Genomic DNA, 21,915 nt, shown 5'->3' with positions numbered 1-21,915 from the left:
CCTTCTGCTCACCCAGTTTCCAAGGGATAAGTCAGTGTTGCCACGCTGGCCCCTTGCCCCCTTTTGTAGCAGTCGGATCTCTCTCCCATACCCAACCATAAAGCACAGTTCCCTTCATTTGGCCAGCCAGACAAATCCCCTCTCCCAGCTCACCCGCACCTGCTTAAAGGTGCAGTGTCTTTTCAAAAATATAAATGTTTTTTCTTACAATTAAAACATAATAAGATAAAAAAGTAAAAGTTACTTATATTAATATTTTCCTTACATAAAATATGTTCTAATCAAAACTAGACAGATTAACAACATCTCAGTACAATGCAAATATGGAGCTCAGTCCTCCAAACACTTATGCAGGTGAGTATCTTTACTCTTGTAAACAGTCAAACTAAGATCAATGGAGAGTAAAGTAATTCATGTGCAAAGGTATTTTGAGGATCAGGCCCATGGCCTCGACATAAATCAGCAACAAAACGACTGTTGGCATAGAGAGAGTAAACAGGAGAGTCACTGTGACTCCTATTGAGGAAGACTGGTTTTGGAGAAGGCAGCCTCTGCATTTTTGATAGTATTTTGTACTGCACAATGAAGGAAATTTCTATATCAGCTCTTTGAAATCACATATTAACACGTTTCATGTAGAGTGAAACCTTTCTGGTATTCTGCATATTAGATAACAATAACTTATCTACCAGGAATTTAAAAGCAAAAGGGCATATTATCATATTTCAGTTATTTTTCAGATACTGCCTAAAGTGCTGTAATGATATCCTCTCTCATACATTTACTTTGTATGGTGTCTGGCAGTGACTTTTTTTGTTTTAAATGGAGAGATTGTTGTAAAAATAATTACATTTTATATTATAGAATTAAATAGGTCAGATATTTTAAAATGATTTAAAGACTTGAATATGCCCAAAATATTTCAGCTGTTTAAACCCTTTCTCTGTGTTGTTTTTAAATACTTAGTTAATTTTTGAGAATTAGTATTTATCCTGGAGTTATTTAAAATCTCTGCCTCTCAATTACGAGTAATCTAGAATTTCCAACTTCACATAGGGAAATTAATAATTTGAAATTCTAGAACAGAAACATTTTATTTCCAATCTTGCATTAAACCAGGAAAATAAAAGCGATTTCTAGAATAGTGGGAAGTAAGTTTGTCAAAAATGGAATTTTATTTGCTTTTTAATAAATATATTATTGACATAGTGTACAGTTCAAATGTGTAAGCAAAAACTAGCAACTTGGCTAAATGATCATATTTCTTCTGAGGATCTACTGTGAGCATTGTACAGTCATTGCTATCCAAAATGCTTTTGTCTGAGCTTTAAATTTTACTCAAATTTGAATAAGCCACAGAGCTAGCAATGTTGCTGAAGAGAAATATCAAAATATGTGCCTCATGGGTCTAAAACCACAGGTTATTTTAGCTTTTGTAAGAATTCAGGGTGTTTTTTTTTTAAGTTGAGCACAGCAACTAAATAAATATGTACATTATCTACCTCTATGACCTTTTTTTTCTGAAAGCAAACAGCGTCCATCATTTGTGACTTGACTTTCCGTAAAAGTAACAGTTCATAAAAATCTGCGAAACTACTACTGGGAACAAACAAATTAAACAATGACAATGTAATAAAATAAAACTGCTGTTGTACTGCTATGGTGGAAGAATTGCTTCTTCGCTGGGATTAATACATCTTGCAGAAAACAATTTTAAATAATGTGTAACATATGGATTCAGCTTTTATTCTTCTTCTAAAAGAAGACAATTATATTTATGTGATAAACTGTTCAGTGTTAGTAGCATAATGTTTATATTACTGGCCACTTAAATAGTCTTTGGCATACTTTTATAAGGAACAGCAGTCTCCAGATCTTTTGAAATCCATCTTACAAAGTAAGTCCTGTCTGTTACTGGAATGCAATGGCTCTTACATACTTCTTCCTTTGCTTACTGAAAACAAAAATTGTACTGCAGGTAATTTAGTTGTAAAACTGTATGCATGTAAAACTTTCTAACGTTTTAGATAGAATTATATAGTTAATATGTTATTTATGGGTTTTTTTTCTTCCCAGTGAAGAACGTGGAAGGTCTGTAGCATTTGAGAAAATGGATGAAAGGCAGTTTTCTATTTTAACTTTTTGGAAAGAAGTTATTATCATCCAGTATGTACATTAGCAAGCCTCTTAGAGGTATTTTTGTTAATCTTCTCATCAGCCATAGGAATGGGTAGCGTTTACACTCTCCTTCTAATGGAAAACATTACAATAAGAAAAGAAAGACTTTGGGGGTAGTTTTCAAGGAGCTGCTTTTGTCCCCTTTAGATTGTAGATACTTTTCAAAAAGGATTACATAGAAACATTTATCTCCACGTCTTCTAGCTTCTCTGAGACAAAACTGCATACATTAAAAAAGGGGTGTGAAAAGGCTTCCATATTATTTTCTGTTGCTGCTGTGTGCATAGACTTCATTGTTAGCATCAGCGACAACAGAATTTCTGCATTGCCTCAATCCTGCAACCAAATATTTCATTCGTATTACAAAATCAACTCAGTGACTATGTAAAGTGAACGAATGTGTTTATTGCAATCTATTAAATACAAAGAAATACAAAGAAATAAGAATAAGTATGTCAGCTTTGAAACTATTTGTGTTCTAATTATTCACTCTTGAAGTACAAGTTTAGTATTGCTAATAATCCAGATTTCATTTGCTCTAAATGTTAAGGTCATTGAAAAAGATAAAGTGAAGGGAATGTCATTTTAAAAAGTGGAACCTAATGGAAGTGAAATCTGCGTATCCAGTTAATTTGGGATTTATTATCCCTGTAACTAGACTTGCAACTCTTCTGAAATCATGTTGACTGAAGACTTGAGAGCAGAGTGAGTGGATGGCTACCCCCACCCCCATTCTTAAAAGAAACCCTGTGCCTGCTGCTTCCAATTTAGTGCAATCATGCCTCTTACTGGCCAACACAAGATGCAGCATTAACTGACACATGCAAATGAGTATTCATGGAGACTCTGAAATGTACAATAAAGAATAAAGACATGCATTCTCTGTATAATTGTTTTCTTTTATAAAACTGAATCCAAAAGGGAGTGCATTTCACCCAAAATCTATAGACTTTCTATGGTTACAATCAGCTGTTGAAGCCAGATATTAAAAATGAAGTGTGGATAAATGGATAGAAATGAAGTGTGGATAAATGGAGGACTCCAGTTTCCAGTGCTGTCAATCTTTCACTGGCACTATATCTGCTTAAAGAGAAATGATCCAATACACTTTTGTTTCTTTCTTTCTCATTTTCTTTTCCAAATGGCACTTTTATACACACAAGGAGGATATAAAGCCGTTCATCTTATTTTCTCTGTTTTATACAAAGACTGGCCAAAGCTCTCGGTTGTCAAAAGGACAGATACATCAAGTGACATAGCAGTGCAAGCTTCACTATACGCCCATTGCCCAAAGTCTCTGAAATCTGTTCGGAGAGATCCCCTTTTGTGGTGAAAGAGGGTAGTACAGGTTCCATTGCCTATTTAGTCATTGGCGCTTCTGCTGAAATTGCCATCAAGGATACCATCTGGTACAAGCTGTGATGACAATCATGCTGGGTGCTAATATGCACATCTGTCCATGAGGGCTGCATCTAACAACTCTTTTCACATTGGCCAATGAACAGCCATGAACTTTCAACTATTTTCAGTCACTACTACCTTTGGGCTTGATTCACCCCCTAGATTGTGCTTGCAGCAGCTGGGATGCAAGCTCCCCATGGTTAGAAGCCTGTCTGGAGGAGATCTGCGGCAACAGTTCTGAGCTGAAGAGCTCAGAACTGGCTGGTGTAGACCACAAAATGGGCAAAACTCAATCTCCTGGATTATATTTTAAACCAGCAACCCAGATCAGAAAGGCCAGTATTTGTTTGTTAATCACCTGAGCCAGTGTTTCTCAATTACTGTGACACAACTCCTTATGACAATGGGTGTGGGGGGTGGGGGGTCTTAAGATGTTGAAAATGTTATTATGATCGAAACCAAAGAAAATCTTATTCCCCCATTTCTCGCATACCTATATCTTCAAGGTCAAGTATTCTCGCTCAGTCTTTTGAAACTCACACACAAGTAAATTATATGGCTTATTGTCATCAATGATACATTTTTTACTCTTGCTTTTACAGTAAATATAAGGGGGTTGTGAAAATTTTTGATTCCGCGTAAGGATTTGCCAATCTGAAAAGATTTTAAGGAACACTGACCTAAACCATCATATTTGCTAAATCCTAATGTTAGAATAGAATGTGTGCATGGCCAGTTCTCCATGACTGAGCCTGAGTTGAAAAACCTGAAGAGGTGGAAGAGGATGATCTCATGGCTAAGGCAAAGGATTGGGACCCAGGAGATTTGGGTTCTAATCCTAACTCTCTGCAGATTTCCCATGTGATCCTTGGAAAGTCTCTTAATCACTCTACCTGTAAAATGGGGATATTACTACTTCCATACCTCACAGCAGTGTTAGGATAAATCTATTAATGGATGTGAATGCTCAGATGATAAGGATGCTATGGTGATGAGCTTCACAGAAACGACTACAAATTAATAATAACAATAAATATTAAATAGACAATAAATAATACATAGAAATATATAGAAAATAATAAAAAGAATGAATACAAAAACCCTTCGGGTGTTCACTTTAGGAGTGAATTAAGATAAACCAAATTAAGTCCACTCTAACTGTGAATGAGAGCCTCCACACAGGTTTAACTAATCCTCTTTAAATTCACACCTTTAGTTAAATTGGATTAACTTTCCTGAACATTCCCAGGTAGAGCAGCCCTGACTTTCTGTGGGAACTTGGCAAATCAGTTAACTTCCCTATACCTCAATTTCCTTATCTGTAAAATAAAGAGAATTGTGCTGATCTGCCTTTGCAAACTGAGATCTATGGATAATAAGTGCATTGCACGTGCTAACTATTATTTGTTAATATTATCAGCATTGAGCTGAGGGGTCTACAACACCATATATGTGGAGGCCTTCCCTTGCTCCTGTTCGCACTGACCTGACTATCATTAGCATCGGTCAGATTAGTGTGGAGAAAATTATGTGGGTTAAGGAGATTCCATTTCCCTTACACTCAGATAACATGGGAGCAGGATTTGGCCCATTAAAAATAAACAAAGAAAAGCCTCCTCACAAAGATTTCTCATGTGATGCAGCAGCTCTGTCCAGCAAATCATCTTATTTCTAGCACAAGAAGAGTTTTGGAATTGTTAGATAACCACAGGATAACATTAGTGCATGTGTTGGTGTGTGTGTGGTTATTATACTCAGCCACAACTGTAATGTTCACAACTTGTGGTGGAGACCCTTGCCATTAATAGGAATTAACCACCACTTTATATACTTTGATTCAACCATCACTAAAAAGATATTTAGTGGATGCATTTAGCTACATCCTATCATGCTCTATATACTGCTCAATATTCAAATGAGTTAATTAAACCAGATTACACTCTATATCTTGCATTTATACAAAAATTACAAAAGATGTTTTATAAAATATCAACTTGCATATTTGTATGCTGAATTTTCAATATTTTTGATCAAAAATATGTAACAGAAAATGCACAGTGGAGATCGTTTGGAAAAATTTATTATTAATGCACGTTTTTCTCTTCTGCTGGAAAAGGAGGAATTTTGTTGTGCATGTTATAAAATGTTAAATATTAGCATTATTTAAAGTTAATAGGATGCCAAAGAAAATGACTAATAATACATTATACAATTAGATGCCTTTCATATTAGTGCATCCATTAACAAAATAAAATACATTCAAACAGAGGAGTTCTGATTTGCAATTTTTAGCAAGGATTGCCCATGTGTAAAAGCTGAATTATTTATTCATTTTTTGAACTGCTGGATACATCAGTTTGCAATTATTTGCATTATGTTTGAATGCTTTGTCATGTGTCTTTGATTAAAAAAATAAAAATACAAATCTCCTTTTATAAAGGCATTTTCATTTACACAAATGCTTTAAACTTGCAAAGACCAAAAGTATTCCTTCCCTCCACCCCTAAATTAAGTGAATCATCTGTTATATCAAGACTGGCTAGAAATACTGAAGACCTCAATATTCCTCTGCCAGCTACTACAGATGTCTGCTTGTTATCACTGTTTAACTTAGGCCTCTCAATATAGAGCTCCCTATCTCTATTTTCACCTTCTAAGTGTATTCTTTTTCCTGTGCATAACCAATTCCATCTTGTTCCCAGCATATTGATCTCAAGTCAGGCATCATGTAGTTTTTGCCTATAGTTATTTTCATGCCATAACATGCTCTGTTTCTGCACCCAGAGTCCTACCCATTTTAATGTCAGTTATTCTGACTTCTCAGCTGATGTCAGCATTGTCCTTGAATAACACATTTTGAAAGCATCTAACCTTTGCTTTATTAAGGACCCTCTTTCAGCACTACACAAACTAGACTTTGACCTCACATATTGTCCTTTTCCATTCCCATGTTGCACACTATCTCCAGAAAAGTTTGTGTAATCTATAAAAGACACTATCACCAGCACCTATACATCTCTTCATTTCATTCTCACATCCACTGTCTCTCCAGCCCTGATATCTCATTAATTCAGCCATTCTCAAATCTTCTGTATTATAAGCACACAATATTGGGCTTTGGAAAGGTGTTCTGAAGTCTCCCATTTTTAAAAACTAATTACTGTGGAAAAATATATCTCACTGGTGGCAAGTAAAAATGCAACAAACAGTAGTGAAGTCTGCTTTTTTTCCAGGCATCCTGGAATTTCATGATGTCAACACTGCAATTAAACATTCCCTTAGCCTGAACCCTGCAATCTTGAGTCAGCTGGCATGGGTCAGCCGCAGGTGTCTAATTGCAGTGACATACCCCAACAGTCCAACCTATTCCACTGTAGAGGTACTACATGTAAGAGTAGTGACAGGTAACAATATTCAAAGTGGAATATACTACAAAAAATCAACACTTGCCACCTATGGTAGCGATATTTACATGGCATTTGTGTGGTTTTGCCCATTCTATGTATAAAGAATACAACAAACACCATGATAAAGTCAATTTCCACAGTGTGGTAAATGTTGATTTCTTTTTCTAATACCACCCAGCACAATATCACATAACGTACACCCATAAATAATATTGCTTTTTTCTGTTGCAGGCTCATATTGCAAGCTTCTATTTGTTTGCCACTATTACATCTTAATCACAGAATTATAGACATTAGCTACAGGGGAAAAAAATCTATTTGGTCATATTGGGCCTCATCCTACAAGACAGTGAATGTCACCATCTCTTATTTGGGGCTCTACAACTCACAAAATGGGGCCCTTAGATTATACTGTACAGAACATTTTCCACACTTTGTACAATCCACTTATAAATGTGTCTAGTACATTTTCATTTGCTTAATTTTACCTTGATTCTCACTGGGCCATTCTAAATAATTTATCTTGATCTTTTGTTTTGGATTCATTTTCTTCAATATTAACATTTTCTGTACTGTTGCTATCAGAGAAGCACAATTCATGAAAGAAGAAATTATCCCCAAGGACTTACAGCATCCCAATATGTGGCTACCTCCCACAATTTTGTAAAGTCTTCAAAAGCAGGGCCCTTTCAAATTGAACTTTTTGAAGTGCTAGTACACAAAACACCTATTATGATGTAAACAGTTCTGTGGATTAGAGAGGAAATAAAAGGCATGTCTTATGGGCATGGCCAAACAATGCATGCCATAAAATTCATGGTACGAATGCGTCTGCTCATGCTGACCTAACTTATTACCTCTTCTTCCTCATTTTATAGACTTACTCACTGAGTGGGTTAAAAAGAAAACTGTATGACAACACATTTTGTAGCATAAAATATTAGTTCTAAGATTGAAGACTGGAAAGCCATGCACACCAATACTTCTAAGTCCTTGGTCCTTACACACCAAGAACAAGGTTAGCTGAGTGAGAAAAACAATTACTGTTATAACAGTTATTTTTTAAAATTTCAAACGAGCAAACAATAAAAATACAAAAACGGGGTGCAGTGAAATATAAACAGACCATTATCCTCATCAGGTCTGGAAATCTGGTTTCCATTTCCAAAATGGATATGTTGGTGGTATTGCACCTATTTCTTCTTCCTTCCCAAAAGAAGAGAGTAACATGCATATCCTTTACTTAAATGCCCCACTTCCAAATGAAAATGAAAGGTCTGATCCTTAGGATAGGTCATTTAAACACCCTTCCCCTTTTCCTTTCAGAAAGAGAAAAAGAAAGCTCCTCCTACTGGAGCATTTAAAGGCTTAATCAATAACATATGCACACCAAGGGCATTAAGACATCACTTCTGTGCTGTTGAAGTTAACGGTCAATTTGTCCTTTCCATTGTATTCCTCTGTTCTCAGGATTTTATAACTTGGCAAAAATAGAAGAGTGATGTTCTTGGCTGCAACTTGGCATATGCAGGTCTTAACCCAAGAACAAATTGTTTTATAATTATTCCTGAGAATTACTTCAGTCTGTTTTATTTTTCTTTTCTTGCCTGAGCAATGTGAAAGAAAAGGATAACTATTTTTTGATGCTTTCAAGGCATTTTGGTTCTTCATCTAGCAAAAAAATCAAGCAGAGCCTGATGTTTCAAAAGTGAACTTTAGCACACACACAATGGCTTCACACCTCTTGACTTCCAGAAGGACTACTTATGTGAGTAAATGCTCACCAAAGCAAGTAAGAGATTCACAATTAGGCCCATATTCAGTAATGCAGGTTGGCTCAGGGGTTCATCTGAAAAGAAGTTATTTGTGCACGTGGTTGAGTTCTAAATTTAGAATCCAGGTTTAGAGTTTGTTTAAAAGGAGAAAGGTGCAATCAACTACTTCATAAAAGCTGTCTTAAAATGCACGAATTGGATAAAAGGGGGAATCTAACCTGTTTCATTATACTTGCATGAGCTGAAACTTACTGGCCACACTGCCTGCCATATATGTTTCTAAAATAGAAGGAAAACACATAACAAAAGAAGAAAACTATCTGGAAGAGGAGTTTCACTTCTCCATCGGACCTTTAAGTTTGTAGCTGCTATCTGGAAGTTGGCAGCTTGTACTGAAGCCACTCTGCCTCTGCCCGCAGAGCCTTTGTTAACTGACAGAGGACTGAAGCTGCTGGCTGCCTTTGAAATGGATATGTTGGGTCAGTGGAAACAGTTGGATGTTTTTGAGCAGAACCTTAGTTTTTCTTATTTAAAAAAAAAACTGTGAAAAGTAGCTTCTTCTTCTTCCTCTTCTTCTTCTTCTTCTAAATGCTTGCTTTAAAAACACCCAACCCATTTATGCTGACCTGATGAGTCAATTTGAAAGGCAACTTCAATCCTCCGTCAGTTACAAAGGCTCTGCCAAGGGAGGCAGAGCTGAATCAGTGCTGGCTTCTCTTTTCTCGAAAAGAGCAGCTCCAGACATTAGGCTCCAACAGGTTCCTAAAATCTGTACTATTTTAATTGTAAAATAACATGATCAAAAATAGCAGAGAAAATATCTTCAGAACATTTCCATTTGTTTTCTTCCTCTCATGGACTTCTTGATAACTGATATGGTAATACAGCTGAGAAGTCCTGATGTTTGAAGGTGGTCTAGATGCTCATATGGTTCAAAACCCTCACTTGCCAATTAGATTCTTGCTCTTGTCCAAACCATTGCAGAACAATAAATATAAACACAAATGAAAAACAATAAGCTTCAAGCTGTCTGAATTCCAAGACTGGCATTATTGTATAACATGGAAAAGAAAATGATAGTGAGGTTTTTTATTGGTCATTCAAACTGCAGCAAAATATAAATGGGAGCCAGATATTCCTAAAAACCCATATGTGAATAAAAGTTCAGTGATTTTACTAATAATGCCACTAGTGAATTACCTTTAGAAAGGGAATATTGCACCTATAAAGTCAATATACTAGGTATGTTGGAATCCGTAAAAATTCCAATTACTGCTTCAGAATTTATTGTGCACATATGGAAAATAATACTTGTAAAAGAGAAAGGGGTTTGTGCCTGGTGCTGTCAATACTGTGAAGGATGGGGTGATTATAAAGCAAATTAACAATACTTTTAAATGTGCATTCACTTATCTTTCCAATTAAATCCTTGTTAAACAACTGCACAGACAGTAATGGTGCTTCTGCAAAGCACTGATCAAGACAGTTTTATTGTAATTTTTACTCTGTAACAATTAATCAAGTAGGCATTTTCTTTATTATTAAATTATTTAGTTAATAAATATTCACAATTGGCTAACATATTTGTCGTTTAAATTTTTGATTTTTTTTTATTCTGGAACCGATATTTGAGTATTTTCTTGTAGCAGGCTCACAAGAGAAGTATTTTAATTGTTTTACCAAAATAGTATCTGTTAACTTGAGATGATAGTTTTAATAATAAATGTACCTTTTCTAATCTAGCTCACTTTACTAATTCCAATATCTTTGGCACTTCTCTTATACATACTACAAACATGCTGCTTTCTGCTGCAATATTTAAACTCCATAAAAAGTTTATATTTCTTTTTCTTCTTTAAATAGTACGTAAGAACTAAAAACACAGTAACTGATATTTGGATGGTAAATTGTGTTTTACAGTTAATAACACAAGGTATTCCAAATGAAATAATGGTGTCCAAAGGTCACCTGAACTGCAAATAGCAAGTATTTTGCAAACCAAGGATTGAATATAAAGAAAATTAGGAGCTGCCTTGTTTGCTGAATGAACCAGTAAAGATGGAATTTTATATTTCTATGGTTAGTTTCCCTGAACGTACATGCAATTGCATAGGATTGTAGTGCTTCCTTGAGGTATTATGAACCTTTATAGCTGTATTTTTTAATTTAAGTGCTTATGAAAACTGGTTCTTTGACAGTCCCAGAAACTGAATTCCTCTCTAGCCACAAAATAGGTACAGCATAGGAAGTGTAGCAGAGTAAGCTTCGCCCTGTTAGCACACCAATGTATATTAACCCTATATTGGGGAGAGTAACTCAGTCTCCAAGATAATATATTCATTCCTTGCACACTACAGAAAAATGGGCGTGGAAACAAGGGTGCCAATGACTTCCAACTGTACTGATGCTTTCTGTGAGGTGAACACTTATATGCCATAACTAGACTGGGATCAGCGCACATTTCACAGAGATTAGCATATCTGTTGAAAGCATAGGTCTCTTTTTCATAGGGTTGACAGTGAAATTAAAGAATATTCTGAATCATGTCAGCAATTTCAGCTGGTTGGACTAGATTCTAACAGCTACGAGTTCATACATTTGTTTATGTTGCTCTTATCTGCACATGGGCATCACCTACAGTATGAACTTATTCCAGTTTATTTTTTCCCAGAAAACCAATGTAAAGATCATCAAAAACATGTAGTACCTTTTGTTGGCTGGATCCTTCAGAATGATCATAATGTCACCAGTACACTGCCAGTTAGCGCTTCTGCTTACTACAGTCCACTGGGCTATCCCCACAGGGTCTAGATGCTTCCAAATTTTAACTGCCAGAGATTCAACGGGCAACATGAAAAGTAGCAGGAAGAATGGACATCCCTGATGAGTTCCTCATGATAAAGGTTGAAGCCATTAGAACAGCAACCAATTGTCTAGGCCACAGTTCTCATATTACTGTTGACTTACTCTCCAGAAGCCCCATTCTTAAAACATTTCTAAAATAAGAAAAATTATGGCTATCTTTATGTCACCAATAATCTTTGCAACTTCTAGCTCCTTGAATCAATGATGCTGAAAAATGATGACTCGGAAAGTTTCCAAAGTACTGAAAGATGTTATAGTCTGGCCTGTTTATGATCAAGTGATCTTTTCAGCTTTTAATGGGAAAATACATCACTGGTAAAAGATAATCTTGTCACACGAAAGCAAAAAAAGATACAATATCAATAGCCTTCCATACAAAAAAAAAAAAAAAACCATGCAATGGGCTGAACAAATAAAGTAGTTTCTTCTGTTGTTGGCAAAAACAAACAGCTTTAGGAAGTACTTAACTTTAAGGAACAATAATAAAAGAAAAATAAATTCAGTGAATGAAAAAATTAATGGACTGGATGTGGAAGGTTTGTATTTATAAAAAAATGCATTCATAGAATTTGAAAATCCTCTTTTGATTTTCCCCCCTTTCTTCCTATTCCTTATTTAATGATTAAATAGTCAAATGTCATCTTGCTTGCTTTTTCTACCTTCCCCACCCACTCTACTTTTTCTTTCATCCAGTTTTTGATACTGAAATGTTAACAGTTCAAAGAGAGGGACCAGAGTTCATGCTTTGCTCTTGAGTTAATTCTATTTAAAACACTAAAAGTACAGTAGGCAGCATGGAATTTTTCCTGTGATAATGAATTTGCACTGGTAAGTACAGATTCCATCTATTATAAAACCAGAGAAGCCTAATATTTAATACAGATGAACAGTACAGATTTTTTTTGGTGGGGGGGGGGGGGGGAGGAGGGGACAGGAATGCCAAAATCAACTGGGCATCAAGAAATAAACCCCCAAGCATTTTGCCTGTATAAGGCTGAACACATGTTCAACTTTTGGAATTTAAATGGCCCTTGGGGGCAGTGTGGATTAGTACTTATAGTTGAATAAATTTTCACAAAAACAAAATACTTACGGAAGAGAAATGAAATAAACAAAATGAAAAGTCATTTAAAATGCTATTTGTCTTGTTTAGACTAATTTAAAAAAATGAAGACAGAGGGATTAACAAAAAGCAAACAAAAAACAAAAAGTAAAACAACTCTGTCAAGTATACTACTGAAATTCACCCTATTCTAGCACTTTCACGATTTGTAAATGAGCAGGTGATGAGGAGATTTGAATCAATCCCTGAAACATGTTGGCAAAGTGTGCCCATTCCTCCTCCTCATCCTGTGTCAGCATCAGGGTGTGATTTTGATTGATCGGCAGGGGTTGAACACCTTTAATAGCCTTTGTTACCTCAGGGGTGGGGCTGGCTATGCTCCACTCTAGCATGTGACACGTAAATCACACTGCCCCCCCCCCTACATTTTCATATGCATATGGGAAGTGTGCACAGGAGGTAGAACTAAGTCACTTCTGGGGCAGCGACTGGCTTTTTTGCGGGAGGCTGGGGAAGCTGATTAGCTACCACAGTGCTCATTCTGTGGGGTGAATTTTCATCTCTGCACTGTCCACAGTCAGCTTGTGCTGAGTGCACTCACGCTTCCCCCTTTATTTGTTCTGAGTTGCCTATTGGGGTCCCAGGTATATTGTGAGCCTAGTCTTTCTGGAGTGGGGGAAGGGACTTACCTATTAGACTAGACTGGCCATCGTCTGGCGGGTTTTTTACCTTCCACATAACTGTCTAGAGGTTGGGCTCATTAGTCAGGAGTAAGTTAGCAGGATGCTAAAATTAAAAATAAAATAGTGTCGCACTGTGTGGATAGTGTCCAATGCAGAAAGTCTAGCATAGGCTAGCTTTTGGGGTAGACCCAAGTACAGTACCCCAGGAGGCCACTGGCAGCAACCCAGTGTAGTGTCACGGTGGCAACTGACTTAAGTCTCATGCAGACTAATGCACTACTGTCTGCCTCTTCATCCCCTGCACCAGAGAAGGGTTCTTGTCACTTAAATTAATAAAGTTTCAGCCTGCTCCTTGAAAGTATTTCCTTATGTCTGAATCATTTCCTAGGTGTCTGAACCAAAAATACTGATTCTTTAAAGAATGAAATCAGAGACTCTTTGAGCTCATGGCACACACTATTAAGAGAGCCAGCAGGGTTTGAAATCCTTTCTAGAGGGCTGTGGAAGAGATTCCCTGACACATTCCTATGCATGCACCTGCGTGAGGGCTAACATGGTCTGGCCTAAACAGATCTATGGCTGAGACTTTCAAAGCTGTTCTAATGGGAACTGGGCATCCAAGTCCTTTACGCAGCTTTGAAAATCTCAATCTGTACTGCTAGGATGATGCAACTGAATCAACAAAGACTTTTAAACACAACAAATAGATGAAAAGATAAAACGTTGTCAGTAATCGAGAGATACCATTTTTCTTTGAATTTCCTTTGACCACTTAATAGAAAGTTAGGTTTCCTGAGTATGCCCATGCTAGATGATGTCAAAATGGTCCTAATGTACTATTACTTGCACCTTTGAGTATTCAAATTTGACAGTGGCATAAACCAGAGGAAAGGCCTCCTGGTATTTTTATGCTACCAAAACAAGCTAAGTGCTTTAGCTTTCTGACCAGCTTCACACCATCAAACCTTCTTCTTTTGATGGAAACTTGAGCAGTAATGTAGTTTTGAGTAAGCTAATGTTTGGATGGACAGATCTAATATTGTTATGGAAGAGTTATTTTCCCATTCGTCTGATAGTGTCGAGCAAAGATTTTAGGAAGTGAATAAAGATAGGGAATGCTCTTATTCCTGTTACTGGTTCTGCCCCTCTGTTTCCCAGGAGAAATATGTTACACAACCAAACTATCATGATCTGAAAACTATTGGCCTGATAATCCACTCACACCAGTGTAAAATAGTTGTAAATGGGGGGAGAATCAGGAAGCGTGTCTCTGGAGAAATAGAAGGGATGACATCAGTATTAACCTACAGTTCAACAGAGAATTCATACTTCAAGCTGATCCATTTTATTTCCAGTCCTTCAATATATCTTTGTGTGTTCTTCTTTCTGCCATCTTGCTGCCTGGCTGTGATATACAGCCACTGCATGAAGGATCTAGTTTTGCTTCACACTGCGAGGTCACAAGTTAACTCTGATTACAATCTGCAGGAGTTTGTACCTTTTCAAATGAACAACAAAGCTCAGACTGAACCACTGCGTTTTACTTGGCTTCCAAAACAAAGTCAAGCTCTATATCCTCAGCTATGAGGCTTTCACTACACATTTTTGCTCCCATTTTCTTTTGCTGCCTCTCACATTACTTTAACCCTTCCTTCCAGCTGGACTTTCACTGTGACTCTTGCCATTCCCATTTTGTGCTCTCTTCCATGTGGACTACTGTGCTTGGCATCCCTCCCTTGTTGGGCAAACATCCTTCCTCTCCACAGTCAAATTTGCATTTGAATGAATTCTGTAAAATTCCACAAAGTCACCCTACATTTCTTACGTCTACACATTCCAGACATTCACATACTGGGTTCTGATGGATTTTATGCCCAGTTGCCAGTCATACGGCCACTACTTATAGCTTGGGAAAGTGCAAAACAAGTTCAAGGCAGATAAAATACCGGGAAACTGACACTATGTCTTTAGAAAATTTAAGATAATAAATGCTGCAAGTCCAGCCAGTCTTGAGTGCTTTAATACAGAAACTATCGATTGTTTTCTTAAATGTAAAACATCCAGACACTTGCCAATAGGCACCAAAATAATTTCTAAATAAACAACAAAGAAACAATAAAGATTTTTGCCTTGGGATGCTATAGACCACATTTTCAAACTAGCAAATTTTGCATGGGCATCCTTTGAAATAGAGAAAAGCCTCAATCTGCATATGCAACTTAGATAATTGTGCATCTAATTACTTGATTTGCATGTGCAAGAGTGCCCACAAAAAAAAAGAAATAAATAAAAAAAAATGCAATTTAGAGCCGTGATTGGAAAGAAAAAAAGAGGCTCTTTATCTCTCATAGTAGTTTATGCTGGAAGAAAGACCAGGGAATGAAAAGCTGAAGCTACTCCAGAAATGGGAGAAATCGAATTGCTCTCTGACTAGAGCTTGCACTGTAAAATATGCAATTTGAAAACTCTGTTTGTGTGTACACACACACACAACTCTCTGCTGTAGCTTGGTTTTGGATGAATTTGGCAGTTCAGTTTTACATAAAGATAGGGGGCTAAATTCATCCCTGGTGAAATTCACTTTCAAAGTGGTGACATCTTCACTTAGATTTGATTAAAAGTTCACAGAAATGTTTTTAGACTGAATTGAATGGAGTTACATCAGGGATGAATTTGGACCATATAGTTTTCAAAAATAATGTCATGCAGTTGTATTCGCAATCATAAAGAATTTCTAATATATCCTTTAGAAACAAATATGCCATGCTACATAGCCTTGAAATTATTATAATCCATGATGAATGACAGAAGAGCGAACATGTACCAAAATTTGGGATGGGGGAAAATGAAATATATTAATAATACCATGTACTTATATGAGAGCATGTATAGCATTTTACATGTTCAAAGTTAAGTGCAAACATGAAATAACATAAGAAAAATCTTTCTACCCTTCATTTATAGGAGTCAAATCCAACCTGTGGCTCTGAATAGTTCAAGAAAAACCACCATCTTTTCTATTGTGTCTCAAAATACTTGAAAATACAATAATAAAGTAAAACTCTTTCCTATTACTACCCTAAGTTAAAAATAACAATAGAAACTTTTTAAAAGCATTGGACACTAAGCGAGAACTAATAGGCCAACAACTGTTGGGAACTGTGGGCAATTTCCTATTATGACAAAATATCTTTACTATTGTGAAAGCTCTTGGGTCCACTCCTACAAAGTGCAGAGTGCCCACACCCTTCATTGGGTAAAATCCTGGCCCTATCAGAATCAGTGGGAGTTTTGCCATTGATGTCTATAAAGCCAAGACTCCAGTGGCACTGCAAGGTACTCAGAACCTCACAGGATAAGGCTCAACTATACTCTTAGGGGCTGAGGGCAGATATAGAGGAGCTCAGTCCTGAAGGCTAATAAGCTATGCTAAAAAAAAGTGTGGAAATCCAAAATGCTAGAGTTCAGTGCTCAGCACGGCCGGCCCTAGACCAAAAGGTCCCCCAGGTGAGAAGTGTCTTCAGCACCCGTCCATTTGTTAAACCTTTGAATGCCTTATTTTTATTGCATTTGTAGCCCATTTAATGACTTTGATGCACGATTTGCATGCATGATTATCCCTGTCGCATAAGACTGACTGGCTACTCTTCCCACCGCCACCTTTATATACCCGCACGGGCATGGCTGACAACTTTCTAGGAGGTTTGAGGAAAATATAGTTCTCAGAAAGTCTGGAAGGTTCTACGAGATTCTACAAAGGTCCAGACAATTCTAGGAGGTTAGTGAAAAATGAATCCACATATGGAATACCTGAAGCCTTTTACTTCTAACACTCTATTTTCTGTTTTGTTGCTAACAAAAACAGCACCCCTAACCCAGCACCCCTCTAAGCCCAGCACCCTAGGCCGTTGCCTGGGTCACCTGCCCCCAAATATGGCCCTGATGCTCAGGATCTGAGCAGAGAGGATTCTGCACAGTGTGGAGAAACATATACAATGCTCAGCAACGTGAGGAAAATTCTATGCCAGCACTATACCGAGCACTGGAGAGCAGGGGAAAAGTAGGCATGATGAGTCCAAAATAAGATTTAGCCTGGTTATAGCTGCTTAAGTGCAATCCAGCAGCCTCAAAATGCATGTGTGCAGGCCATTTTTATGATTTTCAGTAGGAGTTACTGCGAACCAGGAGATACAGAAATAATAACACAGAAATAATAAAATAATAACAATAACACAGAAATGTGTCTGAGTATTCTTTGACAATAATATCTCAGACACCTGCTCATTGGCCCAATGAAGATGTGGGGGCACAGTGTTCTTCATGAACTGTTAGTCAGCAGCATTCACTCCCCTCAATGTATTTTGCCATATTGGATTGTTAGCAGCAAAGGGAGTGCTCAGCAGTCGGAGCTGTTAACTCACAACCCTCTCCTACAACTCTGTAGGACGGAACCACTTTTTGCAAGGTCAAGAAGAAGGATCCCAAGTCTACTTGTTGTTTAGCTCCCCAAACTAGAGTTCCAGGAAGCCCTCTCTTCAGCACAAGTCTGCAGAGTGTGAACATCATCTGATATACCTTTATATAATGGTGATGCTGTATGTTTAACCCTTGCCAAGAACAGTAAAGTGTTCAACACTGTGAGTGGCTTTGTTCAACACTGTGAGTGGCTTTGGGATGTATTTGTTCACTAGCTGCCTATACTGGCTTCCACACCTGTAATATCTATTGATGGATGCGGGTTTCGTTTGGGTAATATTTGTGAAAAAACAATACAATTCTAAAATAAAATTTAATTTGAATATTGACTGTATTTCTGGTTCTCATTTGCTCATTTTACTGTTCATCATCCCTCATTTTGTAAGGTGAAATTTTGATCCCATTGAAGTCAATAGCAAACCCCCCACTGACATCAATGGAACGAGAATTTATCCCCAGTTCTTATGTTTCTGTTTTTCTTCTTTTTCAGCACCTGTATTTTATGTATTCTTCTAATCTTTCTTTGTTTCATGATTTTTTTTATTCTTGCACTACTTCTTCCAGCTTTTGTTTCACATTCAATATTCAGTTTACTTTCACTCTTCCTTTTTTATACCTTTGCTTACTCTGTTTCTCTGATTTCCATGTTTGCCTCATTCTTATAATTTTGTTTCATTTTTTCTGTCATTTTCTCTTTTATTCTCCTTCTCATCTCCCTTCTCCCTACTACTTTTCCCTTTTTTTCCTGTGCTTTATTTATCTTTCCTATTTCCTAACCCTACCTACTTCTTTGATTGTTTGTTGTATCTCTCCACCTTTCCTATCATTCCCCAAAATGTGACTCATCATTCTGTGCCGCTATTGTATAGCAGATCCTGAAATATTGTCATCTGAGGCAGTTATGTACTAAACAAAATATTACCAGGGTGAAGGAATCACTTACCCTGATTGACAACAAATCGTAACTTCTGTATTGTTGCCAGATTGCCGCTAACTCTGTAGATTCCATCGACATCCAAACCTAAAAAAGGAAAACATATTTCATATTGGCTCATGTGCGTACTTTATTGAAGATGACAGTCAAGAAAACATAAATGTCCTAACAAATATGGGGAAGAATAGTATGGTGAACTACTAGATAATAAATCACCTGAGAAAGACCAGAATTATATGATGCCTTCTGCCTGATTAAAACAATACAGAAAAACAAAATTGTAGGTTAACTCAATTGAACTCAAAATACTTTATTGTAATGTTGTAGTAATTCTCTCACAGGCGTACAGTAAAGGTAGAGATATTTCAATTAGCTTGGAAAAGAGTAGTGTAAGTATTAACTTGTGTGTTCACGTACAAATACCCTCCACAAGATGTAAAATCAAATTTGCGTAAGTGTATATTAATTACTTATACTAGCTGGGCTAACAGAACTTTGCAGGTAGAGACACAGACTTTTTGAGCTAAAGGTTGTGAATTGCATTTCTGGTATTGCATATATTCAGTGAGATGATTGCCATGTAACCATGACATGTAAGACTATGTATGGTTTCAGAGTAGCAGCCATGTTAGTCTGTATCCACAAAAAGAACAGGAGTACTTGTGGCACCCTAGAGACTAACAAATTTATTAGAGCATAAGCTTTCGTGGGCTACAGCCCACTTCATGGGATGCATAGAATGGAACATATAGTAAGAAGATATATATATATATACATACAGAGAAGGTGGAAGTTGCCATACAAACTGTAAGAGGCTAATTAATTAAGATGAGCTATTATCAGCAGGAGAAAAAAACTTTTGTAGTGATAATCAAGATGGCCCATTTAGACAGTTGACAAGAAGGTGTGAGGATACTTAACATGGGGAAATAGATTCAATAAGTGTAATGACCCAGCCACTCCCAGTCTCTATTCAAACCCAAGTTAATGGTATCTAGTTTGCATATTAATTCAAGCTCAGCAGTTTCTCGTTGGAGTCTGTTTTTGAAGCTGTGGGGCCATGCGGGTAGCCATAGCAATGCCGCTGACTTGAAGGTATATATTGACCCCAAATGTGAAATAGTTGTGGGTGAGGACTAAGTCACAAAGGTCAACCACCAGGTTTGCCATGACATTATCGGGGATACTGTTCCTGATAGCTTGTAGTCCATCTTTGTGTGGAATGTTGGTGTAGAGGGCTTCTACATCCATAGTGGCCATGATGGTGTTTTCTGGAAGATCGCCGATAGATTGTATTTTCCTCAGGAAGTCAGTGGTGTCTTGAAGATAGCTGGGAGTGCTGGTAGCATAGGGCCTGAGGAGAGAGTCCACATAGCCAGACAATTCTGCTGTTAGGGTTCCAATGCCTGAGATGATGGGGCAGCCAGGATTTCCAGGTTTATGGCTCTTGAGTAGCAAACAGAATACCCCTGGTCGGGGTTCTAGGCATGTGTCCGCACAGATCTGTTCCTGTGCGTTTTCAGGGAGTTTCTTGAGCAGATGATGTAGTTTCTTTTGGTAATCCTCAGTGGGATCAGAGGATAATGGCTGTAGAATGTGGAGTTAGAGAGCTGCCTAGCAGCCTCTTGTTCATATTCCAACTTATTCATGATGACAACAGCACCTCCATTTTTAGCCTTTTTGATTATGATGTCAGAGTTGTTCCTGAGGCTGTTGATGGCATTGTGTTCAGCACAGCTGAGGTTATGGTGACATCATCATAGGACCTAATCACATTAGCCACGCCATCAGGGGCTCATTCACCTGCACATCTACCAGTGTGATATATGCCATCACGTGCCAGCAATGCCCCTCTGCCATGTACATTGGCCAAACCGGACAGTCTCTATGCAAAAGAATAAATGGACACAATCTGACATCAGGAATCATAACATTCAAAAACCGGTAGGAGAACACTTCAGCCTCTCTGGCCACTCAGTAAAAGACTTAAGGGTGGTAATTTTGCAACGGAAAAGCTTCAGAAACAGACTCCAACGAGAAACTGCTGAGCTTGAATTAATCAGAGAGATGTGTATGTTATTTACAAAGCATTTTACTATGGCACTGTTTTGTACCAAGTTGATTGAGTTTGATGATTTAATGCCCTGGAGGTTTTATTGCAAATAATGAAGAGTGTTTTCAAGGACACCTTGGGAGTCCCATTTTCCCCTTAAATCTGATCAGGTATCATCTGTTGGAGGAAACTATCTCCTACAGTAGGGTCTGCTGATATACCCTTTTAAAATTGAAAACTTTAAACTTTAAAACTTAAAACTGCCAATCTCATAAGAACAGAGGAAGAAATCTGCATGCTCCAAAATTTAAAACACTAAACCGTATAGTGCCACTTGAAATGTATAAGGCGCAGATCAGCATGATGCAGAGAGCGGTTTACTGGAGATCCACTGCTCCATAATGGAGTTGTAGAAGCTATTAGTCACTTGGAACCCAAGTCTTAGCCACATTGTTTTATAAGAAGGCTGACTTTTTCTACAGAAAAAAACTAAATTAATTAGCATGTGCTACAGCCCAAGACAGGCTCAGCATTCCTCCTATGTAGTAAACTAAATTCTGCTTTTAATGTTACCTATTGAAAGTAAAAAAAGAAAAAAACAGCTCATATTATAACACAAAGCAGTTCTATAACTTATATACTACACTGCAGGACCAAGCAAAATTCAGATGTGATTTGAAATTTTAAAATAACATGTCAACAAGATGCAGGGGAGGGATTACGGGGAATCCTACTGCTGGCAAATGGGAGAACGGGTACACTCCAGATGATGTGAGTGTATTTTAGGACTGGGCCCTGGAAATTGAGATTTTGTGGAGAAATGTCCCCACAGAAGTCACTAGCAAAACTCCCACTGGCTTCAAAGGGGGCAGAATTTCACCCTTGAGATTGCAAATGGATAACAGGTCATTGGACCTCAGTCCCATTCAAAAAGACTTGTCTATTCAGGTAAGAAATGGGTAAGGGAGAATGGTGGAAAGGAAGAAGTGATGATGCCTTCTGTGTGTTGAGGAAATTGGGTAATAGTGTTGGTAAGAATCTTTAACTGATTTTTCTCAAACTTCCAAAAGATTTGACTAT

General features: G+C 37.4%; 1 protein-coding gene across 4 annotated transcripts in view; it reads right to left on the bottom strand.

The window, feature by feature from the left end:
• The window catches only part of ARHGAP15 (Rho GTPase activating protein 15), a 458,500-nt gene that overhangs the window by 115,517 nt on the left and 321,068 nt on the right, over window positions 1-21,915 (bottom strand). For all 4 annotated transcript variants that reach the window (XM_048868642.2, XM_075117817.1, XM_075117819.1 and 1 more), the window contains one exon: window positions 18,792-18,869. In XM_048868642.2, the coding sequence (XP_048724599.1) occupies window positions 18,792-18,869 (78 nt within the window). The remainder of the gene's footprint in view (window positions 1-18,791; window positions 18,870-21,915) is intronic.

The sequence above is a fragment of the Caretta caretta genome, chromosome 11 (genome assembly GCF_965140235.1).
Source record: "Caretta caretta isolate rCarCar2 chromosome 11, rCarCar1.hap1, whole genome shotgun sequence".
In the NCBI taxonomy this organism is placed as follows: Eukaryota; Metazoa; Chordata; order Testudines; family Cheloniidae; genus Caretta; species Caretta caretta.
This window is presented reverse-complemented; position numbering and strand designations above follow the sequence as displayed.